The following is a 24,814-nucleotide window of genomic DNA, read 5'->3' as shown; positions in this document are numbered from 1 at the left end:
TTCATATCCTTTCTATTGTCTCTCTCTCTATCCATCTATCTCTTTCTCTTTCTCTCTATTTCTCTGTGCGTGTCTTGCTGTTCTCATGGTTCTTGAAGTTTATGAGTCGTGATGATGGGAGGCGAAAGATGGGACTGGATTAAAAATTTCCAAGAATGCACATGGAGAAGTGTCTGGTTTCCATGCACCGTTGCCTTATTGCGTACCAATAGTTTTAAATATTCTGGTAAACATGCTGAGAATCATGGCCAAATATAGCAATGAGAGGAGCAGTTGTACGTGTGCTAGGTTCAAAGCACTCAATACGATTCATTCAAAGTTTTGATTTCTATCACTGTCACTATTGTAAAAAAATGTGCCTCTCGCTTAGAAATTGAGAGGTTTAAATCTGTTAAGTATAACAATAATCCAATAGATCTATGGATCTCATGATTAAGCAATCTTTTGCAAACTTTACTTTTATCTACAGGTGCATATTGTTTATTTATCCATTTAAAACAACTTGTATTTTCACTTTATTGTACAGTATGTATTTGCCATATTTACTGTAGACATTTTCAAAGGTTTTCCATCCTGTTTTGTAAACAAAGTAAGGTTTATGAAGCTCCTGTAAGTATTGAAATGTATGATACAGTATCTCTCAGAATCATTCCTGTATATCTTGGGCTTCCATCATGAGAATGGATCTGCAGTCATACTTCTGAATAGTGCCTTTACTCACTCTACACATTTTTTTTTCCCCTGATAGTTATTCACACCATTTTTTAACACGTATGAGACTTCCACACACATAGATTTATATGGGAACCTGTAGACATTTGAGATAATATTCTTCATTCTCATAATCAATCCATCATATGCATTACAGGAACATTGAATTTGAATGAGATTTCTAGGAAGTCAGTTTCCAGTGCTGATTCTGTGGTATAACCCTAAAAGCCAAGGATAGCTGTGAAGAACACCTAGAGCTGGAGTAGCATTACGAGGAAATAAATCAATCTTCTCGATAGCCTTCTTTTTTACTCCTGGCTGTAAGCCACCTCTCTGACTTGCTCAGGAAGGTGCAGTATTACAGTTTAAGCTGTCATATTTGCTGTCAATGTCGTGTGTTCTACATCCTTCATTTATTTTAGTTATTATCTTGTCTGTCAATTACATCTAAAGAAACTAGAGAGTGGATTGGTATGATATATTTTTTCCCAGCAGTTTTATTTCACTAACTGTATGGATGTCATAATTGATTGTACATGACAGGTTTTGTTTTGGTGCATTTGTTTTTCTCATTTTTCTGGACAGTATTGCAACTGTTTTATACAGAGGACATGCTGTGAACTCAGATCTGCCAAGTTGTTGCAAGGAACATAAAATCAAAGTTCTTTCTACCTGTCCAGATCGAACTGAAGGATTTTTTTTTCTTTCTGTGAAATGAAAGTGTCATGAGAATCAGGTGATATATAGATTTGTTCTCAGATAAATGTTTGTCATATTAACATTGTGGTCTCATGTTCTATTTGTTTTTGTCCATGAATATCAGGGTGATATAGAAGCTGACAGTGAGACTGTATTTGAACTTGGTGCGTACGTCTTGCAAGCAACAGAGGGCGACCACACCAGGTGAGATTCCAGCCAGGTTTTGTTGTCAATGTCAATTAGCAGTCATGGAGAGATTACAGTAACCATGCTCTGACTCAAAATATGGTGTGCTTTAAGTACTTAATCAAAAATTCTCCACCTTAATTTTGTTCCATGTTGCTATAAGAAGACAAAGAGACATTGTTACCGTTACAATATCTTTGTGTATCATGTGAAACATCAGTGTTTATGAATGTGCTGTGACTTCATTAAAAAAAAAAAATGATTCTGATATATTATCCATGTAGCTTAGACGGTAAAGATTGTTTATCATAAAGGTAAAAATAGAATGACACTGCTTTCATAATAAACTAGTGATGGTGATAACAGTTACATAACTGTCACAAAACTATGTTATGAAACCACTCCTTCTGCACATTAATTTTCTCAACTCTGAAACATTTTATGCCATAATAATACTGATTATCTTCTCTCTTTTTTTTAATGTTTCATGAGGTATGTAAACAAAAGCTGTGTACCGACATGCCTCAACTTTATATTGTGCTTTTTATTTTTTGTTTCAGGGATATGTACATATCATTTCAAAATTGCATTGTAACATTGTAAATCATTCGATTATAGTAAAATGTGTAAAGTAGAAAAGTAAACCCTCTATATTCAATTGTACAAATGTACATGTACATAAAATGCTGTGTAGGATAGGGGGAAAAAAATAGAGAATTTTTATTTCTTGAAATGGATTGCAAAAGTACCCTGAACTCTAAATCAAGCGTGAATGGATTCCACAGACAAGCTGAAAGGTTCCTTGCCATACAGTATTCTACAAGACTGGTGAATATTGCTGGACGGGTTGTTCCTTAATGCATATGTTTATGACAACAATTTATGTTTAATTCGTGGTAGAGAGCGAATAATGAAGGCTGTCCAGGAAGTCATCAATTTGGTCCTTATCCTCCTGCATCTGCTGATAACAAATTGACTGTGGAGTGTGGCTCTCAATTATCACATTCTGGAAGCATTTCTATCAACAAATCTGTGTGTGTGTGTGTGTGTGTGTGTGTCTTTTTTGTGTGTGTCTTTTTGCTTTGCTATATGTGTTTGAGCATTCATGAGCTGAACCACATTCTGTTTTTACGTGAGTGTTATTATGAATGCCATCAGCTCCCCATCTTGAAAAGTGCAGCAATAGAGTGTTATTATGGTAGGTTGACAAAATTAGCAAGGTTGGGATAGGGAATTAAAATAGAAATTCAATGGCAATTTAAACCCCCCTCAAGAAAAAAAAAAACCCCCAAAACAAACAAAACATGTGATGTTCATAGTGCAGCGTAGAAGTACAGTCAGGGATCTTGTGACAGGAAAAATTATGCCTGCTTAATCAGATGATCCTCATGAAGAGGAAGGGACTTTGTTCACATTGCTAATTAATGCATGAATAGAAAATTATTGCATGAAAGTAATAAATCTAATTGTGGAAAGATATCTCAATTATTTGAAATAAACATACAATACTCAGGCTGGTAAGTAAGAAAAGTCTAATGGATGATATATACAGTGTATAATCAACTTCATTTTTTTAGGAAGTGAGTGTGATGAATAAGTAAGTCAGCTTTAAAATGGAAAAGAATATACCCAAAATAATTTTACTGTGACAACAGAGGGCAAACATATCACAAATGAGCTGGTCTTATTGTGTATTTATTCCAGTGCATGTACAATGAACATGTATATGATGGACTACTTCAACAAACAGACAAAAACATATATTATATAACCTACTGGTGAGTGTATTTGTGCTATGCTAGTTAAATTGCCACCAAATGGATCAATTCTCAGCTTTATAATTATACATGCTTTCTGAAAGTCCCCTGTTTAAGTCTTCAAGTATATAGAATGTGACCGGAAAATAAGTAAGAAACAATAAGTTAACAGGTAACTGACATTATCAAAGCCAATAAGAGAATTTGACAACTTTTCAGAGAATGTTCGACTACTCAGACACCTGCTTCATTTAATTGAGTTCTTATCAGCTCCTATAAATGAAATGCAAAGTATGTCGGGGATGTCATATACAGGCGTGACGTGATGAAGCAGTGGATGTGGGAAGCAACGTGATATTTGTATTGGATTCAGGCTCACGATGTACAGAGAAAAACGTCTGAAACTAATCGCAACATGTTGATTTATGAAGTCAGAGAGGTTGCAAGGCTGTGTCGGGACACGCTGACAGCATCCTGTCCTGTAGATAACGCTAAAAATAAGTGTAACATTGCCTGGGGTTATGTAACAATTGCGAGTGAGCTCATTTCAGATGTGAAGAGAGATGTGTGAGAATTGACTATTAGATACAGCCGTGTTTCGCAAGTGAAGAATGTCAGCAGATTGGCAATCATGCTGTTTATATGCTTCTTATGTTTCTTCATGTATCATATGAACAAAATTTACCACGTGATGGTCAAGTCACGTGGAAGGTCCAGACGTCCATTTTACTAATCCACACCACAGAGCTGCCAAGTCTACCTAATTCTGCTGGGGGCTGTATTGGAAAACTTCAATATTTCATCTCTGGATAAGAGAATGCAAAGATTTCCCAGATTCAGGAACTACTGTATATGATGACATAAATGGTACCCTGGGGTACCAGAAAAAAATCGGCCATTTTGTTGAATTATTTATTTTTTTTTTTAGGGCTGTACCCTGGGTTACCAAAAAGTGGGAAATTAATTTTTTTGTGTGTGATTAATTCTTCAACATTCAATTATGGCCATTGTTCTTGTAAAAAAAAAAACCTCTTCATCCTGTAGTTTTCTCAATTAATCCCTTGTTAACGTTATGAGTAACTATTTTACAGTGTATCATTGATATTGTTTCATGCTGTTATGATACTTGTACACCCTGTATTATTATTTATATTGATTCCCCATGAAATAGCTATCTTGTGTACTGATGCTATCTATGTTCAACAGTCATAATAATTTCATGTATATTGGAGAAAAAACAATCCAATTGAATAATAAAAAAGAACATTAAATAATCAAATGTTATTGTCTTTTATGCATATTTTGTTCGGCACAAAGTGCACAAAGCTTACAAAATTACGGGATCGAAACTACGTCTACGAGATCGTAACTTTGGCACAGCTAGCGGGCTATTATAATAGTGCGTGTAGTCAGTGCATGAAGCGCTATACTGAGTATCGCACCGTACCACGGGTCAGTACAGTGCGCATACGTAACGCAGTAACTCTGCGGTTGTACTCGAGTGAACGTGAGATGGCGCTACACAACGTGGTACCCCGGGTTACTACGATACCCCGGGGTAGCGCGTGGTGCATCATATGCCGAAAATTAACTCTGATCCCGACATGAATGGAATGTGCATGACAAATTTCTGTGATCAGTACTATACTCCACAATCATGAATTTAAAGGGTGTGTACAGTTCTGGTTGAGGTGAGGATGTAGCTTTGAACGTTTTGCTAGATATTCAGAAACCACTAAAGAGCATGCAATTCTAAGGGGTATCAAAAGTTTATTTGATGAAAGTCGGTTTTGAAATGGCTGAGATATCCAAAAACAAGGTGAAACGAAGAGATCTCAATAAAAGGCGTGGCCTGTCGCCTTTTATTTTTATCACTTTTCCATCTCGGCCATCTCGAAGAATGTCAGCAGATTGGCAATCATGCTGTTTATATGCTTCTTATGTTTCTTCATGTATCATATGAACAAAATTTACCACGTGATGGTCAAGTCACGTGGAAGGTCCAGACGTCCATTTTACTAATCCACACCACAGAGCTGCCAAGTCTACCTAATTCTGCTGGGGGCTGTATTGGAAAACTTCAATATTTCATCTCTGGATAAGAGAATGCAAAGATTTCCCAGATTCAGGAACTACTGTATATGCCGAAAATTAACTCTGATCCCGACATGAATGGAATGTGCATGACAAATTTCTGTGATCAGTACTATACTCCACAATCATGAATTTAAAGGGTGTGTACAGTTCTGGTTGAGGTGAGGATGTAGCTTTGAACGTTTTGCTAGATATTCAGAAACCACTAAAGAGCATGCAATTCTAAGGGGTATCAAAAGTTTATTTGATGAAAGTCGGTTTTGAAATGGCTGAGATATCCAAAAACAAGGTGAAACGAAGAGATCTCAATAAAAGGCGTGGCCTGTCGCCTTTTATTTTTATCACTTTTCCATCTCGGCCATTTGAAAACCAATTTTCATCAAATAGATGTTGAATCCTTCTTAAAATAACATGCTCTTTTATATTTCATAAGAGGTTGCTCGTTATCTCACTTACGAATGTTAATAAACATGAATCCCCACCTCAACCAGTACTGTACAGTCCCTTTAACCACTTGCCAAACTGTCGGGAAGTCCCGATTCATGAAAATTTAGACTTGCTAAATATATGGCATATTCCATACAATAGTTTTACCCACTGAGATGCACACGCATGTAATAGGCAAGTATGCCTATGTTGTATTTTAATGTACCTGATAGCTCTCTGAAATCTCTGTGGTCTGGATGGGTGATTGTTTGCAGCCCTGATACAGAAGAGCTCTCAATGTTTAGTCTATCTTTCAGTTAGTTACGATATCATAATTCCCTCAAATGAATTGGTCTTCGAGCAGAAGTTTTTATGATAGCAAGCAAAGGAACTATACCACTCTTGCCTTCTGGAAGCACCTTTTCAAACTTCATCTAACATTAACATCGTCACTTGATGTGAGCATTTATAACTGCAATGCGCATTGATGTCAGTCCCTGGTTGAGGTTGTTGAGATCTATTGTACTAGAAGAAGTTGAGTTACCAGAAGCATATGAGGTTAGGTTATACACAAGTAGTCAGTCATATATCTCATAATTTCATACAGGTTTCATTGAACCATAGGAAATATATGATGCAGTTTGTATTGTGCTTGCTTGCATGCAGCACCTTTAGGACCCTATGTCTTTCAGAGCTAAAAGTGCCCAATAACAAGTTTGTTTCATACTGTACAGTAAGAAGTTAAGGTTGATGTCATATTTTACCATCCGTCACAGCCCATCATGTTGATATGGCTTTAATAGATCTGATAATACGCTTCAAGTCTTGCAATGTTGTATTTACACTTAAATGTCTGATTGAAGCTTTGAAAGTTAAAGGAATAATCAATGCCATCAATGCCCATTTTTAGAGACTAAGCAGGAGGTGCACAAGCAGCCGAGAAGTCGTATGATATCTTAATGGATGTTTCAGTTATGTGTGGGCAATACCGAAAAAAAAAAAGAACCACTCCCAGCTCTCCTCTAACATAGATTTGCATTCCTTGAGACGTTAAGGAGAATTTCCACAGAAATGAAAGTGGAATGGAAGCTAACACAAAATGAAACAGCTTGATCAAAGAAATTCATGCAATTCCCCTCCCCCCCCCCCCCCAGAAAAAACCCCAACAACCCAATTAAGCAAACACACACACACACACACACACACACACACACAAACAAACAACAAACAAAGTAGAGAAACAAAAAAATACTCAGTCAAAGGCATAAATTGAGGGTTCATGTAAGTTTATGCACTGCATGGGACCTGGCCAGGATTTTTTTTTTTTTTTTTCATTCTGTGAGGAGACACACCCACCTGCTCACAGAGGGAATATTGCATGTTGCTGTTTCCATCAAGAATTCTTGGAAGCAAACATTAACACTCCACAGGGTTTCTCCCTTTCCTGTGTTAATCAAGTTTACACCATAGGACTAGGAGGGCAGCCATGCAACTTTGCACAACTACATGTATAACTAATTTGTAAAGATATTCACATGTATGCATACATACTTTTGCGTATCAATTATTTTTTTCCTTTATTTTTTGAAGGAGGTTGTGTTTTGTGTAGCTTGTCCCTATGGAGCAATATATGTGTAGTCAACATACTTTATATTGACTCTCATAACTTTCAGACCAACTCCTACAAAGTGACATTTAGTGATTCCTACATCAAGTACAAATGTTACAACTATCAGTTCAATGGTTTCAGTGTAAGAAGACTGTATATTATACCTTCACAAACTACTGATATCTTTGATCAACATAAAATGTTATTATTATCAACAGTAGTTTGCTGAGATAATACACTACTACAACTGTAAAGACTCTGCAATTTCCCAGCATATGAGCTCATGTTTGAATGTAAACATGTATTTTAATATGAAAGGGATAAAAATGTAAATGGTTTTTCTTTGCCAAATTGCTACATTGAACAAAGAACCTTCACTATTTGTTCTGTGGAATTCTGTTTGTCCAAAAATCAACATCACAGAGTTCTATACAATATAAAGATAACATCCTGCCATATAGGTATGAAAGCAAAACAATGGATACATATTGCCGTGGGAATTTTTTAAGGGCAAGAGCAATTCAAGAATTTTGTTTGGTTTTCTTTTTTTTTGCCAATTGTCTGACATTTCAAGTTTCACTTCATGTCAAGTTGATATGGGAAGCATTTGTGCTGAGTTCTTGGTACAGCAAAAAAAAAAAAAAAAAAAAAAAAAAAAAAAAAAAGAAAGAAGTCATGCAGTAATCCTGTCTGTAGGTACATCTTAAAGACAAAGTTTTGGCAGGGCGGTACAGTCTCTTTGAACTTTCTTTTTTCCCTTGTGGGCTTAGAGTTGAATGTTAGAAGCAATGCCCCCATCTCTGGGTGAGCTTTCCTGATGATGGCCTGTTGGGCAAATGATGTGGGGCACGCGTGACATTTTGGATGTGTGTCTTTGGTGTGCTCTTTTATGTTGAAAACAAGAAGGAACAATGTTTAATATTCAGAGTACTATCTTGTCTTCCTTTAGTCTTTCATTTGCCTCCACAGTTGCATTTGCTTTTTCAAAGTACGGGGATAATTACAGCCCCATTGTCAATGCAAAACGATGCAGCACAAAAGATCGTGATGTTTGAGCATTCACTCTTGAATGAAAGTTGCGAAGTTGGAAATATTGCTATTTTTTTTCTGCGTTGTAATGCGCATATATAAATTGCTTCTCTTTTTTTCATTATTTATTTATTAATTAATTCTTTTTTTTTTTTTGCTTGGCAGCAGTGCATTCTTTCGAAGTCACGTGATGAATATCAGGATTTTTCTACCATGTTTTCACAGCAAAATAAAGAAGCAAATGTCATAGGTTACAAAAATCACACTTTGGTCTTTGATTTTTCTGTCAAGAAATCTTGTAGTGTTGTTACAATTGAGTGCTACTGTAGCCCAAATGTATTGAACTTTCTGATCCATTTTTTTTTTTTGGTTCTCATTGTTTAAATTTTCACTAGCAGTATGGTTGGTCCTGGTGTCTGTAGTACGCAGATTGAATGATAGCGAATATAGGTGACAAATTCATTAGCCAAAAAGTCTTTGCCAGAGTTAGATCAAGGGCTTTAAAAATGTCTTCAGCTGAAAAAAGTTCTGTTCTCATTGCACTCAAAATGATTTGATTTTTTTAGGTCATTATCAGGATCTTAACCCAAATTTTATATTTTTACAGTGAGAACAGAAATAATGTAATTTTTGCACAATTTAGGTTGTGACCCAAATCGTACTAATTAGTGGGATTCTTTTGCCAAAAAGATGTAAAGTTGTGCTGTGAGAACGTTGACAAAAAAAAAGAAAAAAGAAAGAAGATTTTATATCCCACGATGCACACCACGTGTCGCTCCGTGCTATTTTTACAACACAGTGGCTCACTGTGGTATGTTAAATTGGCCTTGAGATATAGACTAGTAAGCATACCATTCATAAGATGCGCAGGTCAGCTCTTGGCAAAAAATTGCGACCCCAAAAAGTTTCCTTTCTTTTTTAAAGTGAGAAGGCTGAATCAATAAGACACTATGACCCTGATTGCAACCCACATTTCGAAATTCCGAAACTGTTGAATGAGAACAGCACTTACATCAAAATCTTTGAGAGAATGAAAGATAGTGATGCCAGCAGCCCGAAAAGGAAAGTAGAGGATTTCTACCTACATGTTTGAAGTGTAACCACCAAGATATTTTTGGGAACGAACAGTTGTTGCACTCGCAATGTGCTGTCACACTGGACTGTTCTTCTGTCTCTATCAGGGGCTATTCTGCATGACAGATATGTGTAAAATCATATATCAAAATGTGACATGGCTCTTAGTGTATGTGTTGTCACACTCTACTTTTGCTCTATGTCTATCAAGGGCCATTCTGCATGGTTGAAATGTGTGAAATCATATGACCCTGATATGACTTTCACCCTGCCGGAGTTCAGCATTCAGAATGTTTGTTTGTTTTTTATGTTATTGTTTGTTCTGTTTAACTTTGTGAAGTTTGCACTGTTGATTTCAATCATGACAACCCGTGCTCCAGGGCCATTATAGCCAGCTAAAAATACACTGTATCCTTTCCCAGGTAAACAAAGCTAACAGGCATTGTTTCTTCTCAGTGGAAGGGGCACCTGTGAAAAGAGGTCATGAAGAAATTATATGACTGTGAAATATTCAAAGCTGCATGAAAATATGAAAATCTATAGGGAGTAGGGGAAGGGATGCCTATTTATTCATCCCTGGACCAGTTTGTAATCAGTCTTATAATGAGATGGTCATGGTCAGTGTTGACAAAAAAAGAAAGAAGCAAAACAACAAATCGCCTTCTGCTCAGGTGATTGGAGTGGCAGTTGTGGTAATTGGATTTTGTATGCCTTTAGACAAACAGTTCATAACAGAGCTCAATATTTGTAAGTTTGCTACTTTTATCCCACTTTACATATCTTTAGAGAGTAGATAGCTAGTGTTTGTTAGCTCTCTGTAGTCAAGTCATTATCAATTTTGCCCATGATTAAACCAAACATGAATTAGGACCCAAATCATAATTTTTCTGTTATTCCATCCCTTTCTCCAATTGGAGGACAAAATCTATGAGCTATTTGATTTGAAGGAGATGAAGTTTCTTATGAAAACAATTTCAAATGAATATTGGAAATCAGTTTAAATACACAGCTTGTGACCCATATATTTAGATCCCAAAATATATACTGCAAAGCAGTGTGTGAAGAGGGACACTTTGGCACATATGTATATGAGTCAAACACAGCCTATGAGGTATTCATAAATTAAGGGGATTCCTCTTTGGAGTCTTTCCAAGTCTCACAAATTCCATTTGTAGTTGCCCTTTAAAAGTCTTCAAGTTCAAATCAAGCTATCCTATAAAGATGTACATATTGTAAAATCTAGTTTTACTTGATATATTCATTGCATAGAATATCTTCCAGTCACCTGCAGTTTATAGATCAGAATGATAATGTCTGTTTCCTTCCCAAGTAGTCACTTTATAGCTGCAGTAGGGCCCGTGAAAGAAGAGGACCAACATTGACACATATCAAAGCTAACCTGGATGGGAAGCTTATGGCGTATTAGGTTTTCAGGTTGTTTGTATGTTTTATCCATCATTCATCTGTTTATCTTGTCAGCTGATCTTGATTTCTGTCATACACACACAAAAAAAAATATATATATACGAACAAAGTTTCCATTCACTGACTGGAGATTGCAGTGGAAATTCACTGAAGGCCGTTGTCAAATGCCAAGGTCGGTTCAGTAGAGCCGATCCACTTTTTAAGTAGAAAAAAAAAAATCTTGATTAAATTTTGAGGCTTCCAGTTGGATTTTAGGTGATACAATTTTAGAGAAGTTTTTGTACAAGCACTTTGTAAACACTTATGTACCATACATTCTTCATTTGAAAATTTTAAAAGTTAGTGAGGGGGGATGTACATTGTATGTATCAGTGAGTATATATGCAGTTTGAAGTCTTCAAGATTGCAAACTAGTGGAAGGGAGTCGTGAAGAAAAGTCCTTGAGAAATAGGACTGTTTTCATCCTGAAATGTCACGTCAAGTCCACTGCCTTGCCATCGCACGCCACATCACATCCAGCGTTGAACAGGTGCAGACGACTCTGCACGTGTGATGTACATCGTGATATGGCGTTGCATTTTAATGTATGGTGAAGCCAGGAAGAGGTATGAGTAGGGGGAGAAAAGAGCATAGTCAAAATGGGGCTTGAAAAATATGAAGGAAATTGATCAGTCTGCACAAACAAGATGAAATTCAATACATCCTGACAGACATCCAGAAAAGTTTAACAAAAAAATTAAAGTGAAAAAAAGGAAGAAAGGCAGCACCATCCTTTACACCCCTTCCCTATTGCTTCTAATTTGGTGTGTGAATTTCAGAACATCCACACATTTGTGGAAGTGCTTGGAGGCCTAAAGACAGGTTCCTTATTCTTGATCTTCTTGGTGGCATTAGATTACTGATATTCAGCGCTTTAGATTGCTCACAGACCTTTTCCACCTCGAAAGATGGGTGCGATAGAAGGTTTTACAGATTTTACTTGTGAGATATCCGAGCGTCTCTCAGTCATTCGTGGAATGCAAGTTTCTGAGCCTCTAGAGAGTGAAATGAGGCAGGGCGTGGTTATTGTGTCTGATTATCACCATTCTATTGTCCCATTCAACAGTGACCAGCGGGCCCACAGAGTGCTGAAGAAGCTCCCCGTTCTACCTCAGTACACCCTCCGGGAGCACCCTTCTCTGGCCTACTGTGAGGAGAGGATTCTGTCCTACTACAAGCGACTTGGAGGACTCAGTGCTGGCCAGTGCCTTGTGTGGTAAGTCTCATTGTCTCTTCTTTAAATCATCCTCATAGTACGATGTATATAGTTATCACATATAGTATGTATGCATTGCACAAATAATTTGGTTAAGAGCAGGTAATATTTTGCCCGACATTTTGTAACAATAGCGTTGATTTGAAGTATGTACCTTTACATGCATTTATACAAATGGTATGAGGAATTCATCCCATCACAAAGTAAATTGAAATGAATATCTTATATTTTCAAGCACGATATCAGTTGAAAGCTGAGAAAATTGAGATTGAAAGTCAGTTTCTTTTCTGACTGAACATCCTCAGAGCCATTCAGGACAGTGCACCTACTTTGACCATGACATTAATGCAGCACCTATAAAGAATGTAGCTATCCAATTGGTCGATTGCCCATCATGTGACATGCAGTTACAAGTACCATCGAATGCTGTCTCTGTCAGCCATGCAACTTGGAGCAAAAATAGAAATTGCACAGCTGACATTATGAATTCCCATTGACTCTCGTGTTAAAATCATGATTGACTCGAAGTTTTTGTTTCATTTCATGGCTGTGATGTCGTAATAAACAAATATTTGCCGCACGCACTCAACAATTACAAGCGCATATTCTGTCACTTATTTTTGAAAACAACTTCAGCTGGTCAGTTGCAAGTACGTACGTAAACACTTGAGTGTCCACTGTGCTACTCATTCGTTTTTCACAGAAAATTGTTGCCATTTCTGTGCTAAATTCAAGAATCTGTGTGGACCACATCTGTTGATATCCGGAGTGTTGTATAAAACAAATAACATATGGGCTTTACTCCTGCATTGGAACAAGATTTCACATTCGGTGAAAGATGAGGCCCTCTATTCAACTCGACTTCACCTTGTTTAATAAAGTGCCTCTGTCGTTCACCTGGTGCAAAATCTTGTACCATGACATTCATGATCATTCACTATTTGTATACTATTGTGTTGAACATCTTTATTCCCTTCACAAAGATGATTGAATAGTAGACTGTAATTTTTTGCTCAGTTTGCAACAGTCACTGATTTTAAATCTTTATGTGGCATGTCACTCTACCGACTCAGTCAGTTGTACCAAGTTCACATTCTGCTCAAACGCACAAACCTTCCCAAACCAATGTTTTGGTGCATTCTTGTGCAATCCTACAGACTTGTAACATATGGTATCTAAATCTTTTTTTTTTCCAATATGAAAAATACAAACAAAGCAGTGTGCTATTTTTACCCCACCTGCAATCACATTTTGTACATGTGTGTTCATTGCCATGTGATGAGTGCATCAAATAACAATAAGATAATCAACTCAGATCTGTCCGAATGGATATTCTTGTGAGTAGTGACAAAAAAATCCTGTCTGGCTTGATGTACTCTGCCTTTGAGATACAACATAGGCCTATATATTCCATGTTTCCACATAACCAAGCCAGCCCAAGGATGTAGTGGCTGGATGAGTATAACTGCTGTAACTTTAAACATTCTTTTACACATCTAGACAAAAATGCCTCACTTCCTTCTCTTAACATGTCCTATGTCTAATGATGCCTCAACATTTACAGTACTACGGTGAATTCTTTGCAGAAGGTTAATACATGTACATGTAGCTTTTCAACACAGTTGTCAGGGAACAGGGAAATACCAAGGTCTAGGAAAAGGCAGGTGTTTATGGTAGAAATTTCTTGACCCTTCCCTTTAACATACCACATTTTATGCAATGATCTAATTGATATCAGTTCAAACATTGCTGATATTTGTACTTTTATCTTTGTGAGTTCACTATTTTGACATATTAATATCACACCTGTATAAAAATATACTTGCAGCCAGGAATGTAGAATTTCCATTAGTTGAACATAAAAATGGATGCTAAGCATAAATGAATGTGCACTGTGTAATGCGTCATATGTGTGTACTTATGCACATATTCAAAATATTGTAAGCCTGTAAATAAGTTAAGAAGCTTAGAGTAGCGGTACAACCAGGAGATTAAGTGGTATTTGCATTGTGTTTGGTGATATTAAAATGGAATAAAAAAGAGAAGAAATTCAAACATGAGACTATTGACAACAAAAAAATTGTGCTAAGGGAGACCTTACGAGTCACTAGTTTCCGCAGAATCATCTCCAGTGCCATGCCAAAGGGGTGACTCAACCCTTGTCATTGGCTTGCACCTTTTCAGCTTGCGTTTCCACGGTTACTCCAAAGAGAGGAGAGACTCTCGTCCAAACCCTGCAGTGTATCCTGGGGGGAGGGGGTATGGGGGAAGTGGTTGTTCCATGATAATGATCTGGGAGGGAATCACTTCTCCTCCATTAATAACTCTATTCCATCTGTCCTGGTTTACCCAAGGTCTTGTCCTATTCCTCGTCCTCCTTTTTTTCTTTTTTCTTTTTTTTTTTTACTAAATCTTGGAGTAAGAGAGGGAAAAAAGCTGATTTCGATTTACACTTGCAGGTCTTCCTGCAGAAACTCAAAAGATTGATTCATTATATGCTAATCTGAGGTGCACAGATGAGTGTCTTTGATGCTATTTATTTGTCCAATTGATCTTTGTGCATGTAAATGTCCTGATGCACATCACTATCATTTCATACAGAAGAAGGATGCAGGGTCAGATTGAGATAGCAAATATTCCTTTTTTGTAGCTTTATGAAATTGAAAGGGAGCATGTAAATTTGCAAATTCCAAAAGTTTGTCATGATTGAGAAACATCATCTTATTGTCTGTTTTATTTTCAATGTGACTTTGTGAACTAGTCTGTGTGGGAAGAGAAGTTCCTTAACCCTGAAAAAGACTTGTCTTTTGTGTACTATTGCCATAGTCCATGGGGAATATGGAGAGAGGAAAATAAAATCATCTTCAATTGGTTAATGCAGGGATGCCGCTGTAGAAAAACTCCCTCAATGGCCATGGACAGAACAGAGGCAAGACTGCTGGAATGAAACGATGTGGCAGTTGAGTGCCTGATGAGTTCTGTTGATCACAAAGTTGTTACTGTGTGGCTGGAGACATCGCTAATGAGTATGTTTACTGGCGCACATGTCGGGCACAGCTTGTCCGAATTAAGAGTCTGCTTTTCTAGGCCCCCAGGGAAGGAGATAGCAGATGAAAGGGGTAAACATGTCACCGAAATTGTCTACCGTCACAGCCAGGTCATTCCTTGATTACTCCTCATGAAACATTCTGGTAATGGTTTATAGATATTGTATGCAGCGTCCCCTTTGACCCAGGGTACCTGTACCCCCTCCTACATCCTTTCTGGATTACCAGCCATCGTCTGTCCCAGTGTCTTATATCCCATTTATACTGAAGGCGAAATTTGGAGCCTCATTGAGGAGGTTCAAAAAAACGGTCTGTTTTTGGCCACCCTCCAAACGCAGGCCCTGACTGGCTCCGTTTTCATGGTAGTCAAGTTTCCCATCTGATAAATGGTGCAGGCTTTTGAATTTCTTACCGCAAACGTGATGGAGCGCAAAAGTGTGCGCAGTGTGAGCCGTTTAAATTAGCTGTGGTCGGTCATGATGGCTGGCTGGCTTATGTTAGCTGGCGATGACCTTAGCGATCTACTTCTAGATCGGCAAAACAAAAAACACTTCTCGAAACCTGTAGTTTCTATACTGAAGCTAAGGCTCTTCGAAGCTGCCAAGAGGCTCTGAAACCATCCCTCAGAACCTGATCAGATCGAATCTCGTTTTCCGTATTTTATCTGTTTATACTGAGCTGAAAGGCTGCTCAAGGCTGCTATACAATGTAGGAGGCTGCAGAAGCCCCCTGTGCTTAGTACACTGATAAATGGGGTATTAGAGTGTTGTGAACTATTACACCATGCCCCTATGTCCTTTCTCTTTCCTCGCTCCCAAATTTCAGACTAGAGAGTTTTCATCTCATACGCATATAAATTTTTTTTTTTTGTGTGAATGCCTTTATTACGTGTAGATTTACATCCTATATCAAAATTCGCAGCACTCGCTAGATTTGCGTGAGCTGTTCAGTGAATGTATTCACACATTGTGCAAAGCCTGCACATAGTTCATATTGCGCAAGGGAAAGACTTCCTATGAAACATGACAGTGCGCAAGGTCTCATGCTGCCATTACATCATACAACATGATATGCTCTCATGTCAATACATAGCATACATTAGTACATTGTAAGAACATACGATAACTCGATGTGATGGTCCTTACTAAAATGTTATCCATTTATATGTAATAGTACATATAAGAGATAACTCAATGTGTCTGAAAGCAACCTCTGTCTTGCCCTCCATGCTGTGTACAGTATACCTCTATCCCCTCATTCCCTCTTCTTGTCTGTTTGTCTTCCTTCCCCTCAACAACAAATAAATTAGTGTCCAGCCTCATTTCCCTCAGTTTTTTCTACATCTTGTGTGTACCCCTCTCCCTCCAAGTCTTAACATCTTTCTTGTTATTCTCCATCCTGTTCCCTTTTTGCGCCCTCTGATCTCGTACTGATCTTTTCTCTTGCTTTCCCCAACTTTCCCCCTTTCCTGCCATCTTGATCTGTTTTTGACCTTCCATGTACTGTAAAAGTGGATATTTTCGCGCGTTTAATTTTTTGCGCTCGGTGTGATTAGAAGAGTTTCGCTTGTTTTTAATTCGGTGGAATCACAGCAGCAAGTATGGGAATATAAGGCAAGCAAAAATACTCGCATGCTTTTATTTTTGCGCTAGTTTTTGGTTGCGCGAATTGCACAAAAATTTCAACACCGTGAAAATTTCCACTTTTACAGTATTCCTGTTTTTCAGTATGCTGTTATTCCAATATAATAAAAAATGCTATTACTTCTCTCAGAAATTCATTGAAAATATGTCAATATCATATTTAGCAGAAATAAGATCATCTCAAGATGTGTTTTAGAAAACATATTCCATACATCACTACTGCTCTTTTTGCCCATCAGCACTCATAGTGTAAAAGAGATATGTCTGTTTTCTAGGTTGTAGGTACATTGTACGTAGTATGCATGTTTCGGTTAATATGGCTCTGCATTGAAGGGAGATGTTGGTCACCATGACTACACAGCATCCTGTCAGCACTGATGCAGAGCCAATTTCGATGAAAGTGATTAGAGCCAGAAGCATTTTTCATTGTTTTAAATTACAAACCTAGCCTTGTAGTTCATTTGTTGCTGGCTGTCATGCAAATGATGTCTCTCGTCACCATATATAAGCAACAATAAAAAAAAAAATTGTGTCAGAGTCATTTATAAGCAAACTCATGACCATCAGAACAGAGATACCAAATGATTTGCCATGGAAGAGTTTTTTTTTTTTTTCTTAATCAAACAAGGATTAGAATAAAGTTCGCTGTCAGTCAAAACTGGTTGAGCCGTCTCTCAAGATCTCACCTAACAACTGTAGTTTGTAGAATATTTCTATTCTACCAATGCTGCTGAGCAAAAAACAAAAAAAAAAATAAAAAAAATCTGATTTCATCAATGTTTATCTTGATTAAATTTTACAAGAATGATTTTATAAGTATGTATTAAGATTTCTGTCAAATTATTATCTTGTTACTATTATCTTTGGAATACCACCACCACGAAGAAAAAGAAAAAATGTGTCTATAAAAGTGCAAGTTTATCTATGTCCTGCACCTTCTATTTATAGAGCTTTGCAACTGAATTCAAATTTGTTCACTATGAGATGCAATCATAAACCACAGGGTCACAATATATTATGTCAATTTTGTAATCACTTGAGTCTGTTCATGATACTGGGCCCTCCTTGCCAACTTGTCAATCTCTACTTTTCTATAATTTGCAAAAAAAAAAAAAAACTCTTTTTCCTGTTTTGTATATGTTTTGAAATTGACTTTGGAAAAAACGGTTGAAATTGACCTGTCCCATCCCACAAAATGAAGTTATCAGGATGTGGGGATTTCCTTCGTCAATGTAGGACAGGAAGAGGAAGAGGGTATCTGTGAGGATCACATGGTGCCTGGTCAGCTCACCCTTCTGGCTGATTTCTATGTGCCCATGTCAAGAGATGCTGTCATTTCTCACAGGGGTGGGGTACGGGGGAATGGGGGAAAGGGTGTCACTGAACCTTTCCAAATGCCAGCAAACTGATTTTTCTTATTATACCGATATATCATGTTTACTTTCACTGAAATTGGGTGATTTTTTTTTTTTTTTTTACATTGAATCGTCATTTTGTTGTGATTAAATAATCAGCAAATTGTGTGAAATATTGTCCATAAAATATGAACTGCCCATCTATGATATGGCATAAATACACCACTGACAGCATACAAGCATTCCAATTATGTATGTCTGTAGGACTTCAGATCAAATGACACCACATTATATTGCGTGGCATTTGAATTTTATCCGAATGGAAACCAATTTGATCACCACTTTTCTGTAAGTTATCGCTGTGTTTTGTGCGTGCTCGATATGACAATAAAAGTCAGCAAGCAAAATTTTTTGGTTGATGGCTGTGTGGAGAGACCTATACAGTCATCCTAATCTGGACTTAACACCTGAATTTCAATCCCCTAATGAGCGGCAGGGGATTGGAATTCCCTATAACTCTGTTAGCGAAGAGTCAGGGGCAGTTAGTATCATGATGAAGCAGATACCTCACAGGCTGCCTATCTCGGTCAGCGGCTCCCTTACACAGCTCCTCAGGATGCCCCCAGCGGACCGACAGTGAAAGGCATTTGTGGGACTGATGTCATTGGCATGGCAGAATTAATGGTGTAATGGTCGTAGCCTGGCATGCATTAGACGGGAGAGTATTCAGAGAGGAGCGAGGTGCTGAAAGAGACAGTTAATGAGGTCTTAAGTGGACGGTAGAGTGACAGAAAAGAGCAGAGAAGTGCGTAAATGTTTCGTAATTGCACACATGTGTCTTGTGTGAATTATACAGTGAACTGTGAACCATTTGCAATATTTGTGAGATCCTCTCACAAATAGAGTCATGGAGAGTGCAATCAAATTTGTGCTGTCTTTTCCTTTGTGTCGAAAGATAAGCCATAAATATTTTCCAACACATATTTTCAGTCGTTTGTACAAATGTGTTTTTCATAATGATGTCTGGTGAATGGTGCTTCTACCTTAAGTTTTATCTGCATATATTTGGTGCACCGCGTAGGCCTATTGTATGCTGTAGTACTGCTTTTCTTTCCCTATAGTTTCACTGTTTATCAGTTTTGTAATATCAATCTGCTGGAGCGACAAATTCAGACAATGACATACCACTGCATAATTGTGCATGTAACACTTCAATTCATAGTTTTAAGTATTCTGCCTTTATTTATATGTAAAATTGTAGTCTGCATTCATTGCAAAGAAAAATATGATTTTCTACAAACACTTTCCTTATTTCTCATTGAAAATTAAACAGAACTCTGCTTTCATCACTGTTGATGTGTCACATAGAATATTCTGACTACTTTTATTTTGATCTTCTGTACATTCGTACTTGTGATGGGAGCCATTTTTTTAACCTGATATGTGAGAAACAAAAATCAAATCAAATCAAGGGGGAGGGGGACACAGTTCACCTCGCCAGCTTTTTGTACATTACGTGTGCTGGCACAAGTAGGAAATGTATGCACTCAAGTCGCGCATGACACACACAGGCACTCACACTGCTCGCACACACTTATTTCAGCACTGAGAGCTGCATGTGTGTGTGTGTGTGTGTGGGTTGTTTCCCATTCTCACAACTCGTAGCACCCACTCACATCTATGACCATAGGGGTAGGTAGAGGGAGTACAGAGAAAGGGAGAGAAAGATAGAAAAGACTGAGTGAGTGTGTGTTCTCGGCCTCTGACGAATGGAGCAGTGTACTGCAGCAGCTTGCGTAGATGCTGATTCAAGCTTACTCCGTGAAGCATCATCTGTGTGCTATCTCCTAGGTGATGGTTTTATTGCCATAAAGGATTTAATGTTCATGTGCTTCTCTGTCTGGGTGTTGGCACAGGTGAGTTGCCCGTTTTCTCTTTAGTCTTTTATTTTTTTTAAAATTTCACCACAGTTATTTGACCCTCGACAGAGTACTTCCACTCTGTTATTAAAAGGATCTGAATGCATCCTTTATAGAACTTGAATCCCTCAGGCTCATTCTACTAGACATATTATTTTCTATAGAAGTACATATGTGTTATCAAAGACAATGACACTGTACCCTATAAAAAGCTCTTCAGTGTAATTCATACTTATGAGATTACATTCACTTTTCATACACCTGTGAGGGACAAGAGTGTAGTGTTAAAGTTAGATTGATGTGTGGGCAACATCAGTTGGATTTGAATCAATATGGCTTGCTTTGCTCATCAGCTGAAACCTGAGAAAAGTGTGAGTAGTGTATGGTGTCTAGTATTTGTTCTCACATCTACTTTTCTTTTATAGTCTCATATGTGTCTCATGAAAGTACAAGCGTGCAAAGAGATTCAAGTTCATAACCCTCAATTTATGAACATTTTATAATTTTGGGGATATGTGTTTGATAGGACTTTATTGTAAGTGTAAAACAGTACAGTCACTTGAATGAAAATGTTATCAATGCATGTATTATCTCTCCCTTTAATGATGCCTTTTTTTTTAAGGGACTCTAATATGCTCCAAAATGAAGAAGAAGGTAATGAGAAACCTATTGAAAAGAAACGAGGATGTACATTGTATGATGTGTATTCATTGTGTAGTGTGCATGCTCACCTTCATATGTGGAACTTATAGGTTTGCCGATGTCAAGGGCGTTTTCTCTTCTCTATCTCTTGATTGAGAATAAGGCCGTGGAGGATTGTACTTCAGAACACAATAAATCACAGTTTCACAGCACAACAAGAGCACTCAGTATTTGTCTCGGCCGTCTTGTTTCCTCATCCTGAATTTTAGTCCAAGTGTCATGGAGAATTCCCCATTCCTGGCTTTTTAATTTTAAAGCAAATACTGAATGAAAAGTTTGCTGTGTCTCTGTATTCTTATGAATGGATTATTTGTAATTTTGCTCAAGACAGGGGTTACTACAGTGCCAAGTTTGTGATGATTACTGCCCATGGACCAATATAAGCATACTAACACATGTTTGCAATTCATGCGTGAATGACAGATACTATGATGTGAGACTTAACATATTTCCAAGGTGACCTATTTCAGCTTATATGGAACTGTAGAAACTGAGACCATTCTCGAATGGTCTCAGTATTGGAGTACAGGTACATGTATATGGCCCTCAAGTAGCAGCCATTAAGCCAATAAGTAGGGCCCTACATATAGTGAAAAGATTTATGATTGGGAATCAGAAGGACACACAGAGAAAGAGATATTGTATTTTCGTCAAAATCAGCTTCAGTGGCTGACGGAATTATGTAAAGCATTCAAACAAGCCTGAAGTGGATTGCCACACTTGGAAAACACAAGTAAACTGAAGTACTTGGAAGTGTGAACCAATTTATTATTTTGTGTGTATTTTTTCCCCCTGTGATATGCATTTAAATCTCAATTTGGTAAGTTCTTTCTTAGCTGGTGATAAACTTGGGATTGGAATGAGGGGAGGGGGCCTGAAAGGGTTTTGGCTACATGTAAGAGATAAACAAACATGTGTTCTGCGGGATCAATCCAGCTTGTTTGTTCCAGGCTGTTTTGAAATCTAGTGGTCATGATGATCTTTTAATGACGACGGCCAAAGATCAAATCCTTGTATAGCCATTTAGCGATGTCTGTGAGAAATTCCTGTACGCATTTAAATTGTCATCTAGTCTGACTCACATCTGTGAAGAATCAGTGAACTCTTTTATCATGATGCCTAGAATTTATTGATTTTGCTGTTCCAAGGTTTGTGTGGTAGAGTATAACTTCAGGCTGGTGTGCTAGGGAGACACACCCAAATGAGATCAGAACTAGTGAGAAAGTGCAATTATCTTTCCTAGCCATCTAACCCACAAGTTCATCCCCTAACTTTAAAGGTCCAGTTTACCTTTGGGAGCAGTGATTTCAAAAATTTTCAAAATATCATATTTGATGCATATGTGTAGATCTGTTGTATCATAAAACATCCTACCATATGAAATATTTACAATAAAACCTAAAATATAAGGAGATATCAGGGTTTTTCTCAATAAACCGTAACTGTATACGGTTTAGTCTGGAAAATTTTTTATTATAACTATTGTTCACATTTTGTGTATTTAACAACACTTAACATCGATTATACGGATTCAAATTTTGACAGTGGTTGTTTCTATCCCTAACTCACATTTTAGAACTATTTTATAGCACTAATGCTTTCATCTGCAAATGGTATATTATGCCTTTAAGGCTTAGGCATATGATGTGACAAACAAAAACATTTAATAAAGAAGGCTTAACTGCAATGTATCTAGTCCATACCTGATGCATTCTTTATTTAGCCTTTAAAAGAAACGCAGCCAAATGAAATGTTAAACAGTAGAACATACCACCAAACAAAAATTGCTAAAATATACTTATTCCCATACTTTGATGTACACCTTTCTGGTGTTAGATTACAATTTCCTTATCACACAATTTGTACTCAGAGAGTCACACTTTTGTGTATGGGCCTGCTGTAAGTGATGCTGTTGCATGATTGCTTTCAACTTCCAGTGGCAGTGCCATGACTGAAATGGTTATTTTGCATAGGAACAGGGAAGTACAGCTTCAAATATTGTATACGCCAAATTTTTCGCGAGTCTAAATTTTCACGAAATGGGAACTCCCGACGATTTCGCGAGTGGTTAAATTCGCGATCGGGGAGTCCTGTACTGAAGAAGTGTAGAAGTGTACACGCGTACGTCACATTCACATCGGGATCAGAGTCAATATTTTCGCGTGTCTTTAATTTTGCAAATAGCACCTGACTCGCAAAATTTGCGAAAATAAAAACCTCGCAAAATATTCTGCATATACAGTAGTTCCTGTACTCATTTGAAAATCAACCAATATAATGTTGATCGGAATAAAGTTCAGTGATGAGACATTAATGCATATTTGTATAAAAATATGACAATTTTGAGGTATAGGCCCTACCTTGCAAACTAACAGTCTTTACATTCAGCTGAAGTAAACTGAATATAGCACAAAGTGATTTTTTACCTCGTATCTTTTCGTGTAAGATGTGTATGCTGTGATTTTTTAGTTTTCATTAATCAGTAAAGGAAGTATAGATGTTTATAGTGTTTTGATATATGATAGATAGATCAATTAGATGGATACATGTAGATAGGAAGATAGATAGATAGATAGATAGATAGACAGATAGATAGATGTAGATTTTTATATTTCCATCTTACCATAAATGTATCAAGTTGTACAGTGACTACTATAGTAAAACAGACCTATGAGCCAACATTAGATGAACTTAAAATATTAAGAAAAGAAAAAGAAAAAAACCCTGTCATCATTGATAGGTTTTATGAGTACACAGCTTTGTCCCCTAACAAATTCATGGAGAGTCCCTTTACGTACATTGTACTGTAAAACCAGAGCATTCTTAGCATGAAACTTTTCAATGCATTGTGTAAACAGAAACATTCACGTGCATTCTACTTTCGCAAATCTCAGCTCTTAGTTCATATATCCGAAATTCACGGAAGTTTCATGCATGTGAAAAAGTTGTGTTTTTTCAGTAGTAAAGTTAATATACTGTACACACACCATAGAACATGTATGTATGTGTACATAGTGTGTGGATAGGTTAAGGGAGTAGGAGGGTATTTAGAATACATGTACCAGATAGTCCTTATCTATGAAATAATAATGAGGTGGAACATAAACTTTCAAGGAATTGCTGTGGACACACCTCAGTTTGAAGTCGTCAAGACCACAGCATTGTAAGACATGTGTGTATCATTCATTGTCTGTCTTTTTTTTTTTTTTTTAATTTTTTTTTTATCTGTGCCATTCATTTTCACCTGTCCCTGCTTATCATGATGTTTGTATGCATAGAGAATGGATAGAAAAACATGTCAGGCTGGCCTGCATAGTTTGTATGTAGGGGAATACTTCCCACCCTTTTGTGATCTGTCCATCCATTCCCCCCCCCCCCTCCACACACACACACACACACACACACACACACACACATAAAAGCAAAAACAAAGCCAGTTATTGGATATTAAAAGAAAAAAAAATCAGACTCAACAGCAACAATAGCTGAGTGAAAATTGTATAGGAATCAGCCAATGTTAGGATTAATATCAATATCTACTTACCCCCTTTCCCAGAAATGAGAGCACAAACAAAAACAGCATGATTGGAGGAAAACATTAGAACTTGAACAGCAACAGCAGCTGAATGAAAATTAGATCTTAATAGGAATCAGACAATGTGAACATTGATATCGATATCTAGATGGAATCTATGATACTTAACATAAAATGCAATGACAAATTGATCATCACTCTGTGCATTAAAGAAAATGAAAAATGTACAGCAGAGGTCATAATCATATCGAAGCCCTCAAGTGAGCAGACTTGCATAAAAATTGTCACAACATACATTGCCAAGATTTGTTGTTCTGTAATTACAAAACCATTGATCACTCTTTCTGT

The 24,814-nt window shown here is 37.3% G+C and overlaps 1 protein-coding gene across 1 annotated transcript in view; it reads left to right on the top strand.

Annotated features, from left to right (window-relative positions):
• The window catches only part of LOC140241201 (uncharacterized), a 141,403-nt gene that overhangs the window by 75,075 nt on the left and 41,514 nt on the right, over nt 1-24,814 (top strand). The window contains 2 exon segments of the mRNA XM_072320960.1: nt 1,535-1,614; nt 12,116-12,265. Coding sequence (XP_072177061.1) covers nt 1,535-1,614; nt 12,116-12,265 — 230 coding nt within the window.

Source organism: Diadema setosum, chromosome 2 (genome assembly GCF_964275005.1).
Source record: "Diadema setosum chromosome 2, eeDiaSeto1, whole genome shotgun sequence".
NCBI classification, from domain to species: Eukaryota; Metazoa; Echinodermata; class Echinoidea; order Diadematoida; family Diadematidae; genus Diadema; species Diadema setosum.
Note: the sequence above shows the minus strand (reverse complement) of the source record. Positions and strands in the feature narration are given on the sequence as shown.